This window comes from Fringilla coelebs (assembly GCF_963513975.1).
Source record: "Fringilla coelebs genome assembly, chromosome: 20".
Lineage (NCBI taxonomy): Eukaryota > Metazoa > Chordata > Aves > Passeriformes > Fringillidae > Fringilla > Fringilla coelebs.
In genome coordinates this window covers 3,113,511-3,135,300 of record NC_140046.1, presented here as the reverse complement: position 1 = coordinate 3,135,300, position 21,790 = coordinate 3,113,511, and the positions used below count along the sequence as shown (strand labels likewise).

The 21,790-nt window shown below is 56.4% G+C and overlaps 5 protein-coding genes across 5 annotated transcripts in view; 3 read left to right on the top strand and 2 right to left on the bottom strand.

The window, feature by feature from the left end:
* NXN (nucleoredoxin) overlaps window positions 1–4,399 on the top strand; it is a 46,678-nt gene extending 42,279 nt beyond the window's left edge. Inside the window, exons 7-8 of the mRNA XM_084218888.1 lie at window positions 1,053–1,177; window positions 3,243–4,399. Coding sequence (XP_084075014.1) covers window positions 1,053–1,177; window positions 3,243–3,425 — 308 coding nt within the window. The 3' untranslated portion in view covers window positions 3,426–4,399. The remainder of the gene's footprint in view (window positions 1–1,052; window positions 1,178–3,242) is intronic.
* Window positions 4,400–5,297: 898 nt separating this feature from the next.
* On the bottom strand, window positions 5,298–7,551 carry MRM3 (mitochondrial rRNA methyltransferase 3; the record flags this gene model as incomplete). The annotated part of the gene is made up of 4 exons (XM_084219249.1): window positions 5,298–5,897; window positions 6,060–6,227; window positions 6,502–6,746; window positions 7,322–7,551. The coding sequence occupies 4 exons, from the start codon at window positions 7,549–7,551 to the stop codon at window positions 5,365–5,367; spliced, it is 1,176 nt and encodes a 391-aa protein (XP_084075375.1). The 3' UTR covers window positions 5,298–5,364.
* A 47-nt stretch (window positions 7,552–7,598) lies between these two features.
* Window positions 7,599–12,154, top strand: GLOD4 (glyoxalase domain containing 4). Its single transcript, XM_084219063.1, has 9 exons — window positions 7,599–7,709; window positions 8,009–8,058; window positions 8,649–8,769; window positions 9,185–9,329; window positions 9,531–9,667; window positions 9,926–10,012; window positions 10,132–10,245; window positions 10,327–10,413; window positions 11,100–12,154. Exons 1-9 carry the CDS (start codon window positions 7,620–7,622, stop codon window positions 11,163–11,165), a joined length of 897 nt encoding a protein of 298 aa, XP_084075189.1. The 5' UTR covers window positions 7,599–7,619; the 3' UTR covers window positions 11,166–12,154.
* A 268-nt stretch (window positions 12,155–12,422) lies between these two features.
* Window positions 12,423–15,667, top strand: GEMIN4 (gem nuclear organelle associated protein 4; the record flags this gene model as incomplete). Its single annotated transcript, XM_084218910.1, has 1 exon — window positions 12,423–15,667. One exon carries the CDS (start codon window positions 12,423–12,425, stop codon window positions 15,621–15,623), a length of 3,201 nt encoding a protein of 1,066 aa, XP_084075036.1. The 3' UTR covers window positions 15,624–15,667.
* A 539-nt stretch (window positions 15,668–16,206) lies between these two features.
* TLCD3A (TLC domain containing 3A) lies at window positions 16,207–21,639 on the bottom strand. The gene is made up of 5 exons (XM_084218988.1): window positions 21,511–21,639; window positions 20,725–20,808; window positions 18,488–18,701; window positions 18,289–18,384; window positions 16,207–17,886 (listed from the first exon to the last, which is right to left on the bottom strand). The coding sequence occupies exons 1-5, from the start codon at window positions 21,630–21,632 to the stop codon at window positions 17,617–17,619; spliced, it is 786 nt and encodes a 261-aa protein (XP_084075114.1). The 5' UTR covers window positions 21,633–21,639; the 3' UTR covers window positions 16,207–17,616.
* Window positions 21,640–21,790: the final 151 nt, after the last annotated feature.

Here is a 21,790-nt window from a genome sequence, read left to right as displayed (position 1 = left end):
GCTTTGTCCTGCTGGGAGACCCCCAGCAGACCAGTGCCTGCACTGCACAGGCAGCAACACCCCCAGGAGAAGGCAGGCTTAGCAAGTGCTGGTGCTGAATAAATGCTGACTGATGTTCCTCCTTCCCCAGAGGGGTTAGGGCTGGGTTAGCCAGAGTGTGCAGGGCTGCCTGGAGCACTGCCAGCAGCTGATGTTTGTAGGAAGAACAATCCCTGCAGACACCCCCAAGTCAGTGTATTTATCACTGCCCTGCACGCAGGACAGACCCTGAAATCCAGCATGCAGCATCTCTGCAATCTCCTGCTTTGCTTGGAGAGGAGGACAGGGATGTGTGAAGCAAGGGCAGAGAGTTTTCCTGGCATGGGCATGGCTTGTCCCAGCTGGGACTGGACCTGTCGTGGTGGTTACATCAGGGACCACAAGGGGAGACAAGGGGCTCTCTTCTGCCTTCTTCCTTTAATGCCTAAAAGTTGTCCCCAGTTTGGAATCTTTTAATCTCCACACTTCCCCAGGACGTGGACTCTCCTCTTTCCAGCTCACTATTTGAACTTCAGTGGTGGCTGGCATTTGATTGATGCTGCCATCTCTTTCTGCCCTACCTCTGTCAAATCAAAGCTGCCTTCACAGTGCTGAGACTGGAGCAGTGAAGCTGCAGCTCAGCCATCCTGAGGCAGGGGGACAGTGGGTGGCAGGCAGGGGTGGCAGCAGCCTCAGATCAGCGCCTTTGTTTGGTCTTCAAAACATGCTCAAACCACAAAGCAGCTTTTTTGTGCCTGTTTGTCCCTGCACATCACCAACAGCACCAGGGAGCGAGCAGTGGAGTATTTGGGGAGCAGGGGTTGCTCTTCAGTTTGGTGTTTCCCAGTAGTGCATTTCCCTGATTCCTCCAGAGCTGTGTGCCTTTGAAGTCAGTGCGGCGCATCCGGGCCCCGGCTTCCTGCCTGGTGGTGCTGTGGGACAGAGCTGCCAGTGCCTGGCCCGTTTGCATCCTTTGATCCTAACCTCCTTTTTTTGCCTTGCCTCTTTTTGTTTTGTCTCCACAACCCCTGCAGATTCAGAGGATGATGGGGAGTCGGAGGCAGCGAAACAACTGATTCAGCCCATAGCTGAAAAAATCATAGCCAAGTACAAAGCCAAAGAGGAGGAGGCACCGTTGCTCTTCTTCGTGGCGGGTGAGGTAAGTGAGAGGAGAGCACAGGACTGTGTCCTGCTGGGTATGGGGACTGAGCTGAGTTGGGTACTGCTGTTGTTATTGTTCAGGGGGTAAACTGAGGCATGGAGCTACTGCACATGTCAGGCAGCACAGAGCAAAGCCAGACTTGAGGCCTGGCTCAATCTGTGCTCTCCTTGCTGGATATTACTTCTAGCAAAGGGTTTGCTCAGAGATGCTCCTGAAGGTGGGAGAGGGACAGGCAGAGTGGGGCAGTGGGAGGTGGGAGGGAGCCGAGCTGCCATGGTGGGGCTGCTGCCTGCTCAACCCTGAGGCTGTGCAGGCAGGAAAGTGGCTGGGCAGGGGAAGAGGAGCAGGGTTTGAGTTTCAGCCTGGCCCAGCTAGTGAAATTTTGGCTGTTTCCCTGAGCTGACCATGTTTTTCTTGGCTGGGATGGCATTTGAGGCATGTGCAGGCTGCAGTGCTCCAAGTCAAAGATCTGCTGGAGAGAATGGGAAGTGGGAAAACTGGAGGACTTCTGGCCTGCCTTGCATAGACACTTTGCCTTGCTGCAGTCTGGCAAAATAAGGTTTTGTGTCAAAAAACTCCCAGCACCCCCAGGCCTGCAGTTCCCCTCCCACATCCCTGCTCAGGGCCTGGGCAGGTGGCAGCCGCTGCGCCTGCTCTGTCCCTGCCCGCCCACGTCACAGCCGCAGTGTTCCATGCGCGGAGCCCTCCGGAGCCGCCCTGCGACAAAAGGGTCCCCAGTGCCACACCCAGGCCCCCCCAGCCAGCCAGGCCCCCACTGCCACCTCCCGCAGCCCCTTGGGCCCCCTCCGTGCAGCCGCTCCCGCTCCCACCACCGTAACGGGTCTCTGAGCATCCCAGCTCAGCCCTGCACCCTTGAATAAGTCCCTTGTTGGAAAGGGCTATTTTGGGAGGGTCCGGGACCTTCCCCCCTCCCCCAGAGCCCGGCTCGCCGGCTGTAGTGAAACATTGCTGCTATTCATGCAGCTCCCGACGGCCCTGCGGCGGCCGGCCCGAAGAATGGGGAGCGTCCGGCACATCCCATTCATCCGTCACCTCAATAGCCGGGAGCGCTGGCCCCGGGGCTCCGCTGGCCCCCACGCACAAAGCAGCCCGGCCATGGCCGGAGCAGGCGCCTCCCATCGCTCTCCCAGCACCGTCTGGACCGATTTTGCATTGATTAAAAATGTTCCTCGGTGCCTTTGTAAATAAAGGACGAGGCGTCCCGACACCTGGGTGGGGGGCGGTTGAGGCGACGAGCCCAGCCCTGCTGGCCCTTCCAGCCACGTGGTCCAGCTGCGCCAGAAACCCCTGCAAAGGAAGGGGAGGCGCGAGCGGAGCTCCCCAGCACTGCAGAGCCCCGGCCGCCAACCAGGTGGATGGATTCCACTCCTGCCCCTCGCAAGGGGCGCGCAGGAACGCCCCGCCGCGCGTGCGGCGCAGCCTGGGCTCGGGGATGAATCGCGCCACTGCCGCCTCTTTGCATCCCGCAGTCTTGGGAGGGATAAATCATTGCCTTTGCCCAGAGCTGAGCCTTGCCTGGGTGAGGGGAGGGCAGCCCTCTCCCCCTGCAAGCAGCCTGCTGCTCCTGTGTGCGTCCAGACACTGGGACCTGCTGGTGGGGTCTCATCGTTGGCTCAAAGCACAAGTCTTCATCCCATTCCCGTTCTTTGTTTGGTTCTGGGCGTGCACTTGGGTCCCTTTGGTACCCACCCTTGGTGAGCAGCGAGGCCGTGGCTGTGTTGGCAGTCCCCACATTCAGCACTTGTCCCCAGTTCCTTGAGCTATGGATGTCCCAGAGGCTCTGGGGTGGCCGGGGCAGCAGGTCAGTCAGTCTGGGAGCAGTGCCTCTGGATTGTAGGAGTGTATGTTCCATACACCTGGGATAAACCAACCCAGTTTGGTTCTGACACAAACCACGAGCAGAGCCGGCACCAAGATGGATGTTGCCTGCAAGTGCTGGTGCAAGGCCCAGCCCCTTGGGATACACTGTGGCAGCAGCAAACTGCTCCTGGTCTCCTGGCTCTGCTGTTGACTCCTCTGTGTTTCTCCTTTTGGCCTCCAGGACGACATGACCGACTCCCTGCGGGATTACACCAACCTGCCCGAGGCTGCACCCCTGCTCACCATCCTGGACATGTCAGCCAGGGCCAAGTACGTGATGGATGTGGAGGAGATCACACCTGAAATCGTGGAAGCCTTTGTCAGCGACTTTCTAGCAGACAAGCTAAAACCCGAGCCCATCTAAGGGGCCCTGTGCCAACAGACGTTATTTAAAACCAGGTCTCTCTTCCGCCGCTTGTGGATTCTCCAGCGTGTCCTCACGCCCGACCCAGTATCCAACCTCCTTGTGGTGCCTTGTTTTACGCAGTGAATCCTTCTCCTAAGCAAACTCCTTGAGATGCACTTTCAGCAGGGAGTTGTTGGCGTTTGGAGACTTCGCTTGTGCTTCATGGTGATATATTCTCTAATAACCAGGCCAGAACTGTTACAGTATTGTTATTTTATACACGGCACTAGCTAGCAGGCAAATCTTTTTGCATGGTGTTCTTCCCAGCGTATGCATCAGGCAGTGGGTGGGGTTCTTGGGGCTCTTTTCTTTCTCCTCCCCCCCTTCTTTCCTTTCTCACCACCCCTGCTGACTAAATGACTTCCAGGAAGCAATAAGGAAACTGTCCCCATCGCCCCTGGCCAGTTCTTTCTCTCCCACGAAAGTGCCCTGACAAGGCCAAGACAAAGTCTTAACTGCTGACAACCTCTGAAAGACCACGGCACAGCCAAGCTCTTCCTCCTGGGGGTGAGACCTTCCCTTGTGGGTTTCCCACTCCCCACTCCAAGCACCGACAGCCTTAGGCAGCGCTGGCTGTTGGGTCAGGCTCCATCCCCCTGCCATGGGTGGGTATTCCCTGTGTCCCTCCCACTCTGAGCCAGGAGGAGGATCACCACCGGGCTGCCCTCACCTCTTGTCTCTTCCTTGTGCTCTCCCTGTCCCCTCTCGTCCCTCTCTCTGGTATGAATTGTCCTCTCCCCTCTGTGTTAGTTGATTGAGCTGTTTTTCGTAGGTGTGTCCCAAACTCAACGTTAATGGTGCTGTTCTTTAAAATAAATAACCAAAAAAACCCCTCCCGAACCCTAAGAAAAAAACCCCTCCCTCCCTAACCCAAGCAGCACAGTCGAGCCCTTGAAAAGTGACATTGTAAAAACTGTACATGGTGATTGGAACTTTGTAATAAAACTGTTACAATGACCTCGTCCCGAGGTGCCGATTGCTGGTCCTGCTGTCAGGGAAAGGAAACGTGTGTGGGGGACAGGAGCCCACAGCCTGACCCCATGCATAGGTGGCTCCAGGGATTGATTGTGTGTTCCCCCTGGGCTCAGACAGCCCCTGCCGGTGCTGCTTTGCTGGCATGGCTCGGAGCTCCCCAGGAGGGAGGGAGCCCTTTGACAGCCACTGGGGCGTTCCCAGCCTGAATAGCCCGTGCTGTGCAAGCCACTGCTTCTCCCTTTCAGCTCATTAGTCAGCCATGGCGGGATTAGGGCCTCCCCTTTTATCCTGCTGCAGCTTCCCGCCCTGCCAGGAGCTGGGAATGGCTGCCAGCCCGGCCTGTATAAACCCAGCCTGTGTTTTGCACATTTCAGGGGTTCCCGTGTTTTCAGCAGTGATGAACTGACTGGGGAGCAGCTCCAGGAGCAGCCCAGCACCTCCCAGCAGTGTGGGCAGGAGTTTGGACACCCCACAGCACAGGCCTGGCCATGGCAGGGTTGGAGTGATTGCTAGAGCACAGGATTTGGGTAAGCACAGGCAGGACCCATTCAGGCAGCAGCAATCTGGTCTTTGTGACCCAAAACCACAGGCAGCAGCCAGGCTGGGAAGGACACACGCTGTCAGCAGCAGCCAGGCTGGGCCAGCACAGAGCAGGGATCTGAGCTCTCCATGGATTTCCTGGATGAAAAGGCTGGAGCAGGGGGGAACCGGCTGAAGTGAGGCCAAGGCTGCTACCCAGCCTTTCCCTTCCTTTCTCTCTAGCATCACCGTGTGGCCACCACATCCACCGGGAGCCACACACTCATCCCAGCACTCCCCAGCCTTAAATACTCATTTACTACAAACCAAACAGCACGAGCTGCTCTTTTATTAACCCTCAAGGAACCAAATGCAAGAGGTGCTCCTTCAGCACCCAAACAGTTCAGCCTGGCACAGGCAACTTCTGCCTGCCATCCTCCTGCTTGTGCCTCCACAGCAGCTGCCTCCTGCCCTCGAAGAGCACGATGCCAGCAGCAATAGCAGAGTTGAGGCTGTCCACGCCTGGCACCACGGGGATGAGCAGTCTCCTGCCCCCCGTGCTGGCTGCCAGCCCCAGTGCAGCCAGGCTCAGGCCCTGGGTCTCCCCTCCGATCACCACGGCCACCGGAGCCCGTGCCCAGTCCTCGTAGTAATGCTGCACAGCCAGCTCTGGGATGGCTGCTCCCTCCTCATCCTCGTGCTCAGGAGCAGCCCTGGGGCTGGATTTCACAGGTGCTTTTGTGCTGGCAGGAGCAGAGCCGGCCCCTCTGGGCAGGGATGTGCTCCGGGGGTCGTTGTTGTCGGCCACGCAGACCTGGATGCCCGCAGGGAGGTTGGTGGGAACAGAGTCCCAGTCCAGGCTGGAGATGATGGGCACACGGAAATGAGCCCCCATGCCTGCACGGAGCACCTTTGGCTCCCATGGATCCACACAGCCTGGGAAGGAACAGAGAGAAACAGTGACAGCACAGGGATCCACACAAAGGTGGGATCCAGAGCACAGCCAACCGTGCCAGCCACTCCTTCGGAACTCTGGGGAACATCTTCAGGCACCTTGTTCCCTGCCTTACCCCCAAGCTACTCAAACTTTTCTCTTACCTTTTGTGAGCAGCACTTTCTCACAGCCTGCTCCTGCTGCAGATCTCAGAATAGTGCCCAGGTTTCCTGGATCTCGGATGTTGTCGCAGATGAGGAGCAGTGGCAGGGAGTTGGCGAGCTGAGCTGCAGGGTAGGACATCTTGGCAGGGTCAGGCTTGGAAAAAATGCCTGAGGAAATGAAGTGTGACAGGTTTCTGAGTGACCCACCCCAAGGAGAGGCCTGCTCTGAAAGAGTTGGCCCAAATCTCACTAAAGATGTGCTGGAGGAAGTGTTAGGAAAAGCACCACCTAAAGGAAGTTTGAGCAGAGTTTGTCATTTGCCAAGGAAAACTTATTTTCCAGCAGTACTATGTCTTAAGGAAAGATTATTAATAGAGTCGTTACCCTAAATATGGAAAGTTTCCCTTTGGGCAGTGTTGCAACTGTTTCAGAGGCAACTTACCAAGAAGCCCCTGAGGAGTTATGAGGTCAGACCAGGTCTTAATGTCTTCAAATTTCACCTTAACCAAGCTGGCTCGTTTTATCTCTGCCTCAGGCAGCAGCTTCAGGTGCCCCACGGTGCTGAAGAAGAGTGTCTGTGGCACAGCCCCTGCCTCCAGTGCATCCTTGATCAGCCTGTGCCCCTCCAGCAGAATCTTCCCGTGATTATCCCGAAACTTCTTTGACTTGGCAATAGTCACCACTTTTCTGTGGAGAAATTATTCAGGGAATGTGGCTGTGATGCTCACAACACCTTCAGTCTGACCTTCAGAGCTCCCCTGGGAGGTGATCTGAGGGATGGAGCGCCTGTCCTAGGAGGAAAGGCTGGGTGAGGTGGCTCGGGGGTGACCTTAGAGCACTTTTCAGTACCTGAATGAGAACTGGTGAAGGACTTCGACAAGGGCCTGGAGTGCCAGGACAATGGGAATGGCTTTAAGCTGCCAGAGGGCAGGATTAGATGGGATATTGGGGATATTCTTCCCTGTGAGGGTGGCGAGGCCGTGGCACAGGTTACCCACAGCAGCTGCGGCTGCCCCTGGATCCCCGGCAGTGTCCAAGGCCAAGCTGGATGATGCTTGGAGCCACCGTGTCCCTGCCCACGGTAAGGGGTGGAACGGGACGGGCTGTGAGCTCCCTCAACCCAGCCATTCCCCGGTACCTCCCGGTGCCTTCAGCCAGGCAGCGCCTGTCAGACCCCCCTCCCTCCCACGGGCGGCCCTTCCCCGGTCCAGCGGGGCCCTGAGGGGCAGCACGGCCCGGCCCGGCCAGCTCCCCGCGCTCACCCCAGCCTGCGGTCCCCGGCCGCCGCCTTCTCGTACCGCAGCCCCGGCGCGGCCGCGCTGCGCTCCACGGCGGGCGGCGGCGGCGGCGGCGGCTCTGCGGGGCTCTGCGGCTGCAGCACCCGCACGGGGCTCCGCCGCAGCGCCCGCACCCCGCGCCGCCCGCCCGGTTCCGCCCGCGGCCCGCGGGGCCTCAGCAGCGCCCGCCGCAGCGCCGGCCACGGCGCCGCCATGACACCGCCCCGTGACGTCACCGCGGCACCGCGCAGCGCCGCGTGACGTCACCGCCGCCGCCGCCGCCATGGCCGCGCGCAGGGCGCTGCACTTCGTCTTCAAAGTGGGAGACCGGGCCCGCACGGCGCGGTTCTACCGGGAGCTGCTCGGCATGAGGGTCAGCGCCGGCCGGCGGGCGCGGGGGGCGGCGGCTGCGGCCGGGAACGCGCGGCTCTGCGGCCTCCGTGTGCCCGGAGCGCGGCCCAGGGGACGGGGATGAGGATGGGGTGGGATGAGGGTGAGGGTGAGGGTGAGGATGGGAAGGTGATGGGGATGGGACGGGACGGGACGGGACAGGAGCCGTTTCCTCCCCGCTCCCGCCCGCTCCCCCGGGCCTGGGGAAGGCGTTTCAGGTTGGAGCGAGGGGATGGATCCTCCGGGTCCCCTCCCAACCCAAGCCGTGCTGTGGCTCTCCAGGTGCTGCGGCACGAGGAGTTCGAGGAGGGCTGCAAGGCCACCTGCAACGGGTGAGTGAGTGCCCCCAGCTGTTATTCACGCTAAAGTCAGGGTTGTGTTGTCTTTTGTTAAATTTCTTCCCTTGGAGCCTACAGCCCCCCACTCTGTGTAGGTGTGGTGGTTATACTGAACATAAATACCACAGCTATAGGTTGATACTTAACTGAATTATTTCTCAGCTCATTATTACATCCAGTCCCACTGATTGTTTGTATAAGCATGGCACTATCAAGGTTCCCGACTTAAAAATCCCTCCTGGTAGCCCCAAGGGCTTTTGTAAAGAAAAAGGAATGAAAAAAAGAAGAAAGAGGAACACATTTTATTCTGAAGTGGAAGGAATCTTACAGTTTGGTGCCCTTTCCTACTTAGCAATAAGGAAGTGATTATGTAATTGCAGCTAATGAGCAGCCTGTGCCCTTAAAGCACTGTTAATGAGGTAGAATTGCTGTTATCATATGGCCATGAATGACAGCCTGGGGTCAAATCTGCCGTGATCTCACTCTAGAAATGCAACTCCTCCTTGAAACACAAATACTTGCAGTTCTTGGCGGTTCATTTCAACACTAATGACATTAAAATATGGATAATATGGATATTCCAGCCCTTATGATGGAAAATGGAGCAAGACCATGGTGGGCTATGGACCAGAGGACAATCACTTTGTGGTAGAGCTGACTTACAATTATGGCATTGGGGAATATCGCCTGGGCAACGACTTCCTGGTGAGTTCCACTCCAAGCAGCCAACCCTTCTCCTGATAAACTGATTTACCTTAATAATTAGAAGCTCATTTGTTGTATGGGTTGTACCAGCTGGTGGTTTTTTTTTATGCTGTTTGGTCCCTTAAACACTTCAGTGTTGCTTTTGTGGTTGTCTCCGAGATGGAGGAGCAGATTTGTGCTCACTTAAAGGTCCAGAAAACATTTCTGGAGCTCTGCTCTGGTGTTTGCTGCCAGATCCAACATGGAGTGCTGAGCTGGGAAGGACTTGCTGCAGGAAAACACTCTTATTTTGTTATTTTAATAATTTTATTTTTGTGATTTAGTGGCTGGCAGCAGATGGAGCTCTTGTGTTTTCTGTGTGAAAACAGGTGATGTGTCTGCATCCACCCCATGGATTGTGTTGTGTCCTCTCTAGGGCATCACTCTGGTGTCCAGCCAGGCTGTGAGCAATGCCAAGAAGATGGGGTGGCCCCTCAAAGAGGTCACCTCTGGTGTCTTTGAAACTGAAGCCCCAGGAGGATACAAGTTCTACCTGGAAGACAAGGAGCAGCTCAAGCAAGGTGAAATATTTACCCCCACTTGTGTTCAGCACAGATTTACCAGTGGGGTATCAGAGTGTGTTTATTTTGATGGCGTTTTGTAAAACAGAACTTTTTTTAAAATCATTTCTCTGTTAATTCTCGAGAGTACTAATGACATGAACTGTGGGTTTAAACCTATAATATGTTTGTAGCTAATTTGAAATTATTGCAATCCTCAAGATCCCGTGTGGAAGGTAACCCTGGGTGTCTCAAACCTGCAGAAGTCTGTGAGCTACTGGTCTGGCTTGCTTGGGATGAAAATATACGAGAAGGATGAGGAGAAACAAAGAGCTTTGCTGGGCTATGCTGATGACCAGGTCAGTCCTTGGAAAAACCACCAATTTCCTGAGAACAGAATCTTAAAAGAAAAGAAGTTCTTAATTAGAGCAGCTGTGCCTTTAATTATGAGTGTTTTAATTGGAGCTGTATTGAATGGAAGCTTTTAAAAAGAGCAGAGCTGTGGTTTGCTCTGGCTCGGTGGGATTTTGGAATCACCAGATCCTGGAGGAAGAGCTGCAGCCTGGAGAGCAGTGGAGCAGTGTCCCTGCAAGCCAGGCTGGGTTTTCCTGTTGCAGTGCAAGCTGGAGCTGAGGGCTGTAGGAGGGGCAGTGGATCACGGCACCGCATTCGGCCGCGTCGCCTTCGCCTGTGCCAAGGACGAGGTACCAGCCCCGCTTCCCTCAGCCCTTCTGAGCCCACAGCTGGGCAAGGCCTCTCTTGGTGTTAACAAAACAATCCTCAGCAGACAGTGAGGTGATTTTAGTTTGTGTTCTGTTTTCAGCTGCCAGGCATCGAAGCCCTGATGAAAAAGGAGAATCAGAAGATTCTGACGCCTCTGGTCAGCCTGGACACGCCTGGCAAAGCCACGGTGCAGGTGGTGATTCTGGCTGATCCTGTGAGTGGAACTGGCAGCAGGGACTAAAATGGGGTTACATTTCCCCTTGCCATTGGTTATAACCGAGCTGCTTCCTTCCAGGATGGCCATGAAGTCTGTTTTGTGGGAGATGAAGCCTTCAGAGAGCTGTCCCAGGTGGACCCTAATGGTGCCAAGCTGTTGGATGATGTAAGTGACTGCATGTTCATTTTCTTCCTGATTAGAGATACATGTAATTTTTCTCATAAAAAATAATTATATTTCAAATTATTTTATTAATTTTTATTATTTTCATAATTTTATTTTCTTTTTTATTATTATATTTTATTATATACTTTAATTTTAATTTTCATTTATCTAGATTTTTATTTTATTATTCTTATTATATTTTAGTATATATTTTTATTTTCATTTATCTAGATTTTTATTTTATTATTCTTATTATATTTTAGTATATATTTTTATTTTCAATTTTATTTATATTTTTATTATTTGTATTATTATATTTCAGTATATATTTTTATTTTCATTTCTATTTATTTTGAAAACGTTTACATTTTAGTATTTTTATTGTATTTTTGTTTTGCATTTCCGTATTTTTGTTATTTTAATAGTTTTCAAATTTATTTTAAAAATCTAATTTTTTGTTAATAAAATAATAAAGTTTATCCTAGAAGCAAATTACCCAGGCTTGGTAAGGAAGATAAATCAATTTTTAAAGCTCACTTGGTGCCCTGGTTGGACTTGTCCAGCCTCACTGTCTTGGTCACACTGTTTGCTGTGGCAGGGAACATTGGTTTTCAGTGTCAGTTCTCCTTACTAGTGGTTAAAACATGATTTATCCCTCCTGAGCACATCCCCCTGTCTTTGTGCAGGCCATGGCTGCAGACAACAGCGAGCAGTGGTTTGCTGAGCACAACAGGAAGAAGGTTTCAGCTTAGTGGGCTGCTCCTCCGTGCCTTGGAGCTCTTCCAGGAAATTCCAGTCCTGTCCAAGTGCTGCCTTCCCAACCAGAGGGTGCTGTGGTGGATTTTTGGGTGGATTTAAGCTGATCTCTCTGCCTTGCACATCTCCTTCCAAACTCTGCAGCCAAGGAGCAGCTGGCTTCAAAGGCAGGGATCATCAGCCAAGGAAACCTGACGTTTCTGTGTTGCTGTACTTGAAAGAAAGGTGAATAGAGCCGTTATTTTCTGATTAATTAATTTGCTGATTAATTTGCTTTAGCTGCCCTTTGTTTGCAGGCTAGAGAGGAGAGTTTGAGGTAGCTGTGGCTGCTGCCCCTCTCCAGTGGGGTGTGGGGTGCATCCCTTTATTGGGAACAAGGAAATGTGTGAGTACTCCATCCTTGTTTCCATCCCAAGGTGTTTCCCCAAATCCCAAGGGGAAATTGGACTTGAGAAGCCCCTGGGGTGTTTCTCACTGGCATCCTTCTCCAGGAGATTTCCACATTCCAGGAGGGAGCTGAGGCTGTGCTTTGGGGTTTGTAGCTGCAATGTCTGCTTAGGTACCGGGGCAGCTTGAAATAAGTTTTGCAGTTAGCTTTGATAAGAAACTTTGGAAATAACAGTTCAGAGTTTGTTCTGTTAGAATGAAGTCGCTCTGCTTTTGCTGGGAATGCAGGGAGTCATTCCTGGCATTGTTTGTGCTGCCTGACTGCTCATTTTCCTGATGAAAACTTTCAATAAAATACCTTAAATCAGGTTTTCATCACAGAACTGAAATGAGTTTCATGGGGAGGGAAGATCAGGCAGTGTTGGCACTTCCGAGCTGGAACAGGAAAAATTCCTCCCTGTGATTTCGTCCGAATTTTTAAATCCACTTTTACTGACGGTTTTGAATCCTTTTCTTCAAATTAAACACGTTAATATTGGAGCACGGCAATGAATGAATGAATGAAGCCAAATGAAATTCGTTTTAATGATGGTTTTGAATCCGCTTTGTCAAATTAAACACGTTGGTATTGGAGTGCGGCAATTAGTTAATTAATTTATTAAGTCAAATTCAATTCATTTTAATGACGGTTTGGAATCCTATTCGTCAAATTAAACATGTTGATATTGGAGCGCGGCAATTAATGAATGAATTAGTTAATTAATTAATTAAGCCCACCTCCGCTCCGCCAGGGGGCGCTGCGGGCGCGGCCGCCGGCGTGACGTCAGCTCACCGCCGGCGTGACGTCATCGCGCGGCGCCGCCGCCATGGAGCCGGCGGAGCGCGGGGCCGCGATGGCGCCGGGCTGTCCCGGGGGACCGTGGGCCGTGGGCGAGGAGACGGCGATCCTGCACGGCGGCTTCCTGCTGGCCGCCCGCCTGCTGCAGCCGCGGCCGCTGCGGGAGCTGCGCAAGGCCGACTGGCCCCGCGCCGGGGTGCCCATCACGGACGCGCTGCGCGAGATCGGCGAGCGCTGCCCCTCGCCGCGGGGCCTCTGGAAGGAGGAGGCCGTGGCCATCGTGTGGGCCAAAATCCTGCTGCCCGCCCCGCCCGCGGCCGCCGCGGCGCTGGAGTGGGGCTGGAAGGAGGACGGGTTCTTCTCGGTGGGCGCGATGATCCCCGATGTGAACCACACCGCCCTCTTCGAGCTGGTCAAGGCGCTGGGCGTGCCCCGGCTCTTCGTGCGGCTGCTGCTGGCGCTGCCCCCCGCGGTGTGCCGGGGACAGCTGGAGAGCTTGGTGGAGTACATCTCCAGCGAGACATGCCCGTCGGACGTCAGCTTCTTCTTGGACGTGTGGTGGGAGGTGCTGAAGCACAGGGAGGGACAGGAGGATGCCATGGTGTCGGCGTTCGGCGCTCTCATCCATCAGCACGGCGGGGAGCCCTCCCCGGAGGATGGGCTGCAGCCCCCGAAGAGGTTCAAGGGTGACCCTGCTGCCCCCGGGCTGCCGGCGGTGCTGCTGCAGGGCTTGAAGCAGATCCGAGGCAGCATCGCCCAGCCCCGCCTGAGGTGCCACGCCCTGGCCAACCTGGCCGAGCTGCTGTGCCTGTCCTCGGGGCTGGGGCCAGGGGACAGCCCCCTGCCCATCACAGAGCACCTGGCCAAGGTCAGTGCCATAGTTAGCCTCTGGAGCAGTGACGCTGACTGCCAGTACCACCGCTGTGGGCTGGGAGAGAAGGTGAGGGAGGCAGAGAGGAGCATGAACCTCCTGTGCCTGACCAGACCCTCTCGTGAGGAGCTCTTTGGTGGCTTGGACTTGCTCTGCAGCTTGTTGCAGGCCTGGGGAGAGGAGCTGCAGGACACTCTGAGGGCAGCTGAGGAGCTGAGCTTCGAGAGCTACCGGCTGGTGGACGCTCTGAGCAGCCTTGGGAAGAACCTGGATTTCCTCTCAGAGACCACAGACCTGGGGGAGGGCGAGACACATCTGGTGTCAGAGCTGACACAGCTCACCAAGGACTTCCTCAGGGACACCAGTGCTGTCCTGCAGGATTTGGACACCAGCCTGGTGTCTTCAGTTGCCATGGAAATCATTGCACAGAGGCTGGACCGCCACGTGGACACATGCTCTGTTTTTGCATCTGAAAAGACCTGGGCTTTTTCAAAGGCCTGGGTCGAGTGCCTGGTGGAAAACAAAGCTCTGTTTCAGACCCCTGAGCTGGTTCTGAAACTGCTGGAGACGCTGGTGAGCTTTGCCACATCCCACCATGACAAGGAGGCCCAAGAGCTGCAGATGCAAGAGACCAAAGCCATCATGGAGTGTTACACTGAGCTCTCATTGAGTGACAAAAACAAAGTGATCTCGGGTGTCCTGGCATCCTGGGGTGGCCCAGGTCCGTCCCAGAACGTGCAGGTTGTCAGGGAGGGGTTCCAGGAGGACCTGAATGTGACTTTGAACCAGATCACAGAGAGTGTGTCTGATGAAGGCCTGGCCAGGGCTGTGGCTTCCGTGGCCAGGCTCACTCTGCTGTCCCCTGAGGCCACAGTGAAGCAGGTTTGTCACCTTGCTGTGGTCAACCTTGGTGCACACCAGTTCCTCGCCCAAATCCTCTGCTCCTTCCCAGCACTGAGCTTCCTGGAGAGCCAGGAGGATGCAGGCAGGCCATGCAGCCTGGTGCTGAGGTGTCTGCAGGAGGCAGTGTGGGGGAAGCTTTCCACAGCAAGGGAAGAGGAGCAATTCCTTCAGTTCCTGGCCTTTCTCATGCAGCCAGGCTCAGCCACCCCGCTCGTGTCACCTGCAGAAGTGACCAAAGCCTTTGTCCTTCCCTGTTTGAAGTCAGACTCTGCTCAGATTGAGCTGAGCCTGCAGATCCTCAGTAAGGTTTTGGGAACACCGTCCTGCTCAGAAGAGCACTGGATCAAATCCTGCCACCCATTCCCACTTCTCCTCAGCCTCTGCAAACTTCTGGATGGTTACACCAAGTACTGGCATCAGCCTAGGGAGCAGCTCTTCCCTTCCCTGGAGACCAAAGACCTGATTCTGAACATCCTGTGCCAGCTGTGCGAGCTGCTGGGACCAGAGACCGTCCCCTCCTCGGAGCTGTGGGTGCAGTCACTGGCCTGGCTCCACAGGAAGGTGGCATCCCTGGACTGGACCGTGGGGCTCCGTCTGAAGAACCTTTATGGGGACCACTTCAAGAACGAGGTCCCAGCGACGCTGTTTGAGATCTGCAGGCTCCCTGAGGACGAGTGGACATCCCAGTCCTGGCCAGCCTACGGGCCGGGCAGCGGGCTGCTGGCGTGGATGGAGTGCTGCTGCGTGTCCCCAGCGCTCAGGGACACCATGCTGGCGCTGCTCACCGTCAACGTGGACAACCCCGAGGAGGTGAATCTCTTCAGCAAAGGCTTCCTGGTGGCCCTCGTCCAGGTGCTGCCTTGGTGCAGCCACGGTGAGTGGAAGAGGCTGGTGCCCGTGGTGGAGCAGCTGCTGCAGAGGCAGGTGCTGCACGTGCCCTACACGCTGGAGTACGTGCAGCACCTGCCCCTGCTCAACCTGCGCCCCTTCGCCTGCCACCTGCAGCTCTCCGTGCTGCTGCTGCGGGGCTTCCAGCTCCTCTGCAGCTCCAGCTGCTCCGGCTGGCTGCCACCAGAGGCCTGGCTGCACGTGGTGCAGCTCTACTGCGCCAGCCTCACCGACCTGCTGGCCTCCCTCAAGGCCACGGCGGGAGCCGCGGCTCAGCCCTGCGCGCAGGAGGTGTCCTTCACCTGCATCCAGCTCTTCTGCCACCTGCTGCACGTGGCTGCCATGCTGCCAGCTGGGGGCTGCGAGGAGCCGCTGCTGGTGGTGGCCCTGGAGGTGCTGTCACAGTATGAGGCGTCCAGCAAGGCCGACGGGGCGCCCTGCGCCGCGCTGCGCAGAGCCAACGAGGGACACTTCCTGCAGTCCGTCACGGACAGCCTGGGCCACGAGGAGCTGCGCTGCACCCTCCTGCAGAAGCTCAGCAAGCTGGGAGCAGGCTCAGAGCATTGATCTACACCTTTTAAGATCTGTAATAAACCCTTGTTTTTCTCTTTTGAGTTTATTCCCTCCCTGCTGTGTTCTCCCGCTAAGCAGTGGAAGCAGCCTTATAAAGATGGGTAGGAGGAGCCCCTTTGGTTTTCCATTGGAATAACTGGGCACAGCTGTTCCTGAGCCAAGCTGCCAGTTCTGTGGCTGCAGCCTTGCCTGCTGGCTCTCTGCATTTACAGAGCAGCCTCCAGCATCGAGGAAATCACTTCCCTCTGGCTGCTTTGCCACCAGTCCTCTCCTAGTCCCGGGAGAATTGCTGGTTTTGCCACGTGCTGCCTGAGGCTGGAAAGCAAGTTGGAGGCTGGGAATCGAGTTGGGTGAGTTCAGGACAGGCAGGAACCTTTGGAAATCCCTGTGTGCCGCTTCTGCCCGGAGGTGGGGGTGCAGCAGTAACCCCACATGTAACACCCCCGCCCAGCAATGAACAGCACGTGGAAGAGCCAGCCAGTGGTGTGACTCAGAGAGGAAATCTTTATTGGTCTCCTGATAGTAAATAGGGCAGTGTTAGTGCAAACTGAGGTGCCTCATTGGCTGGGGTTTTTTTGGTCCTTACATAAGGCACGTTATTCGCAATGAAAACAGTGAGATACAACATCTGTAAGGAGTTGCGGGAGTTTGTAACATCAGCTGGTCTCGGTGGTTACTGTGACTGTGGAGTCTCTGCAACAACAACCACAGGTTGGAAGAGGCCCTTTCTGGTTTTTTACACTGTATCCAGAACAGCAGCTGTGGTTGGGATGAGATCCAGCACCCAAAAGATCCAGGTTTTGCAGAGCTTGGCTGCTGGTTTCAGACAGAAAGAAAGGCACAGAGTGGTCACAGGTCTCTGGGCATGGGGGCTGTGCCAGTGCAGTTCCTGCCTGGAGCAGGCACAGGAGGCTGCAGGAGGAGGTTGCTGTCCTGGCCGCAGGGGATGAACTCAGCTGTGGTCTGATTGCACACACCCTGTGGTGCAGGGCAGGCTGGGGAGCCTGTACCCATTTTGCTGTGACTAAAAGTGGAAATGGGCTGAGCTGGTCAAGGAGCAGCTCAGCATCCTGCTCTGAGGTTGCTGGTTCCTTCTGTGCAGCCCCAGTTCTGTCCCTGGCAGCCCCATGGGGGTGGGATGGGGCTGGAGGGATGGACTGTACAGGTGTTTCCAGGGTGTGGTGGTGCCAGCTGGAGGGCAGAGTGTGCCAGGTGGTTTTAAATACCTGCTGAGGGGATGCAGGCCAGATAAAAGGAGCTGTGGTTAGGGGAGAGGAAAATTGCACCCCCTGCCAAGGAAGGGCTCTGCATAGTGCTCTGTGTTGGTAGTGAGACAAGAACTTGGCAGGCTCCTGTCCCCATCCTGCCCTGAGACAGCAGAACCATTCCCCTGTCCTGGTATGAGCTTCTGCCCTCCAGCCCTGCTGGGAGCACAGGAGTCCCCCAGGACTGTCAGAGGTTTGTAGTGAAAAGCACCGTCGGGTTGAGTGGAGCTTGAGCCCAGCAGCAGGAGGAGGAGGTGAGGTGCACGTGGGAAGTCAGAGGCCGAACAGGGCTGTAGTGTAGAGCTGAAGTCAGTAAAGGTCAGGAAGGGCTCTGCAGAGCTGTGCTGCAGCTCCAGGCCTGGCTGGGGCCGCGGCAGGTCCGGCACAGGCTCCCCATCGCCGCTGCCGGGGCTGGGCCCGCTCCAGCATCCCCGAGCCGGCCGCTGCCTCCTCCGCGCCGGTGTCCGGTGTCAGCGCCGGGGGGGCTGGAACAAACCCCTCTCGTGTAACCCTCGGTGCCGCGGAGCTGCATCCCAGCGGGAATGTCGTGCTTCCAGGCCGGCTCCTTTTCCCCCGGCAGGAGGACACGAGGAAAGCCTTCCTAGCCCCGGCTGTGCTGCCCGGCCCGCGCTGCGGACGGAGGCGCTTCCAGCGGAGCCGCCGCTCCCCGAGGGAAGCACCGGGGGCTGCCCCGTGCCAGCCCCTGGCCGTTATCAGCTCCGTTATCTGCTCCGGTGGGCGGGAGAGCCGCCGTAGAGCCGGGCGGCCTTGCGGCAGATGAGCCTGAACCAGTAGAGCTGGGGGGCGATGAGGCAGGCGTTGGCGATGTTGCAGTGCAGGGGGATGCGGAACGGCACCAGGTACGCCGGGATCCCCACCTGGCGGCCGTAGGCCGCGTACATGAAGGGGAAGAGGAGGATGCGGCACACGAAGAAGGTCAGAAGGATGACGATCCCGTTCGCCTTGTGCAGGAGCGTGTCCTGCATTTTCAGCTGGGGGAGGAAGGAGGTAAATGTGGGGTGAGCAGCGTCCCAGAGCTCCGGGGCACTGGCGGTGCTGGTGAGCATCCAGGAGGGCTGGAGGAATGGGAGTGAGAAGGGATGGAGGAGGGCAGAGGGCAGGGGTGGGAATGAACGTGGTGCAGGAGGGGGCAGCATCAGCCCAAGGCACAGTCCCCAGTTCTGGGATGCCACTGGGCATGCTGGTTACTGGGAGAAAGGGGGGAAGGCAGCACTGCAGGGGAGATTTGTGCTACAGCTGTGGGGCTGCTCCTCTCTGAGACCCCCCCTCCTGCTCAGTCACTGCCTGGAGAGGGGCTGATGGAGCCTGGGGCAGGGAAAGGGGATGAACTGCTGGGGGCTGCCCAGCCCTGAGCCCCATCCCTCCTGACCTACCTGCATGAGGATTTTGCCCAGTGAAACAAAAGGCGTGCTCAGCTCTGCTGTGAAGATGCAGCCCACAAAGAAGTCTCCCAGCTCTCCCCTGAAGTGCTGTAAAGAAAGGCAGCACAGAGCACAGGGCCCTGCAGAGAGGTGGCCAGGAGCCAACACCCAGCATGTCCAGGGGGTCCTGGACTCCTGCAGCAGCCCTTACCTGGGTGATGGGGGTGAGCACGATGAGGATGAAGAGGTGGTGGGTCACCATCAGCCGCTCCTGCAGGAGGAAGCTCCACACGCTGGCCAGCGAGTGCTTCTTCTCCAGGATCCCCTTCTCCTGGCTCTTGTGCCAGTGGCAGAGGTACATGACATAGATGTCATAGGTCATGTAGGGAACCAGGACCCAGACATACTCCACAGCCAGCCAGTGCCTGGGGAGGAGCAGCACACACAGAGGCATCACAACAGCTCCCAGCACCTTGCTCTGGGAGGTGGAAGAGTCTTTAGGACTGAAATGGCAGCATTTCAATGGATTTTGAAGCTGAAAGGGAGTGAATTTTAACTCTGTTTGGCTCAGCAAGTACAGGCTGACCCAGAGAAAAGGTGCCTGGTACGTGTGGAGGAAGGATCTCAGTGCTGACCCCGCTGCTGCTGGGCTGTGCCAGGCACTGAGCTCAGCCTGGCCAAGCACAAACACAGTGCTAAGGATGGATCCTGATTAGCCCCACAGCCAGGTGTTTGCTGCACAGGCCAGAGGCACAGCATTTTTTGGGGTCCAGCACCAAGCTGACACCTGCACAGGTGATCTCCTCCCTAAGCCCTTGGACCCCCAGAGCTGGTCCTTGGTGCTGGAAACCCCTAACCCTGGGTCTCTCCTGCCTGTCACACTGCATCAGCTGGCTGCCTAACCCAGGGAATGCTTGGGAAGCACGTGAAGAACTCAGAATTAACCAGGGATGGCTGGCCTGGAGTTTGGAGAGTGAAGACAAAATATCCAATATAGGCAATAAACCCCCATGAGGCGTTTGTCAGTTGGGAAATAATTGCAGGCAGCTGCCTGTTCCCAAAGCATGTTGGAATCCTGGTTGCACAATCTGGGCAGCAGCAAGCCCTGCTCTGCAGGGACACCAGCCTCCTTAAAAAGTCCTGCATGAAATCACACTGATTAAAAAAAAAAAAAAAATAGACAAAACCACCCTTTGCTGTTGCTTGGAGAAACATAGCTTGGGGCTCAAACCTCTTTTTGCTCTCTTGCCATCCCAAGAAAAAAAAAATTGTTGTGGCAGTTCTGCTCCAGATGGGAAGATGTAAGTGGTGTGAAGCACGGGTGGCAAGTGATTGTGTTTGCAAAACTTGCCCAGGGCTTTGGAGGGCAATTACAGCACCAGCAATATAACGATTGTCTGCCTCTGTAAATAAACTGGCAAATTTTACTGCAACCTTTGTGATGCTTCCTGGCTCGCTGTCTTGCTGTCATTCTCCGAGGCCTTCCCTGCTGAGCACTGGGCTCAATTTCCTCCAGATTCAAAGAAAATCTAGGTCTCTGCCCACAAAGTGTTTGCACAGAGCCTTTGGCCTTGAGTACACCCAGGCAAGCAGACAGCTCTGGGGGAAGGAGGGCTGCTGGCAGCACCTTCTGTCTGTGTGGCTTTGGGATCCATCATCTGCCTTATCTATACAGCAGAAATTTTATTTTAGAACAAAGAAGTAACTCAGATTGCCTGGGTTAAGCAGGTGTGAGGAATCTGGGTGGATATCACTACCCAAAGCAAGGCAAGATAATTCATATCTGTGTGTTAAAGACAGGTGTGCTCTGGCCAAGGTGGCAGCCCTTCCTAAAAATCCCCCTAAAATCGGTGTGTGACGGTTGAATTCCAGCTCAGCATAATTATATTCTTCCCTCCTGCAATCTTCTCTGCTAGTCTGGATAATAGCTCTGTTTTTAAGTCTTCTGACCCAGATTACACTATCACTCCTCCTGAGAGCCACTTCTGGGCAGTTTATCTCAGAGCACCGAGGGCAAGCCAGCAGGATTTTCCTTCAGAGCAAACTCCATCCCAACTTTACCATTTCTGGACTCTTGCAGAATCCTTTTAGCCTGCCTTGATGCACCTCTGAAGTTGGTTCTCACCAGGTCTGCTTGACTCTGGAGCAATTTCAGTTTCCAGCAAGGAGACTCCCTACCCCTTCAGAACTGTTGATATCTCTATTTTTCTCTCATATACAGCCCGTGTTCCAGCCCATCCTTTGATGGCAGAGCCCCCCCAGGCCTGAGCAAGCTGCTGCTGTTCAGGGGGTGCACAGCCAGCGCATTGCCCAACCCTTCCAGCCCCAGTGGGGCAAAGAGGAACACGAAACCGATTTTCCTCTCCCCTTTGTACGTGCAAGCCTTTGGCAGAGCACATCCTTGGCACGTCCCCAGGGGGCAGCGGCACCGGCCGGGCTCTGCCTTACCTGTCGTGCACCACGTTCTTGCAGCTGAGCATAACCGTGATCCCCGACACCGTTGCCATCGTGGCTTGGACCGTTGATACCAGCCTGAAACGGACAGAGAGGAAAGGGCTGACCCCAAATGTGACCCCAAAGGGACCGAGGCTCAGGACTGCCCCCAGGAGAGCTGGTGGCGCTTGGATGCCCGCTCCGTGCACACCCCAGCGCCTCGTCATGGCGAGGACGTGTCGGGGTGGCTGTGCCAGGGGGAATCGTGCCAGCTCCCGTCCCTTCCACCCCCGTGGGTCGCTGGAAACGCTGCCGGTTCCCCGTGGGCAGAGGGAGGGAGGGAAGGAGAGCTACAGCGGAGCATCCCCGCCCCGACAGCGGTTCCGCGGCGCGGGTCCGGCCGGGCAGAGATGCCCGTGCTCGCGGGGATGCTCGTTCTCCGGCGGGATGCCCGTTCTCCGGCGGGATGCCTGCATTCGGGGGGATGCCCGTCCTCCGGCGGGATGCCTGCATTCGGGGGGATGCCCGTTCTCCGGCGGGATGCCCGCATTCGGGGGGGATGCCCACGCTCGGAGCGCTGCTTCTGCCGCCGGTCCTTGCTCCCCGCCGCGGGATCTGGGCTCGGGCCAGCCAAGGACCGTCCGCCGGAGCGTCGCGGCACCCCCGAGTCCAGGCTCACGGCCGGCGCAACTCGGTGCTCGTGGCCCGTCCGGATCGCTCCCGGTCCCGGTCCCGGTCCCCATCCCGGCCCCGGCGGGTCCCGCCGCGGTTCGCCTCACCTCCCGCCGCTGCTGCCCGTACCTGCCGCTGAGAAGGATGCGGTCCTTGAGGCTCCATCCCGGGACGGCCCAGCGCAGCAACCGGATGCAAAGGATGAAGAGCCCCGGGAAGAAGGCGGAGGCGAGGGCCAGCGTCCGCCACATGGCTCCGTCTCCCGCCGCCGCTTGTCAACAGCCGGCCGGGCGGCGGGAGAGCCCGGCTCGGCTCGGCTCGGCTCGGTCCGGCTCTGCTGGGCCGGGCTCGGCTCGGCTCGGTCCGGACCAGCCCCGCCGCTCCCGCCGCCGCCGGGACGCGCCCCGCT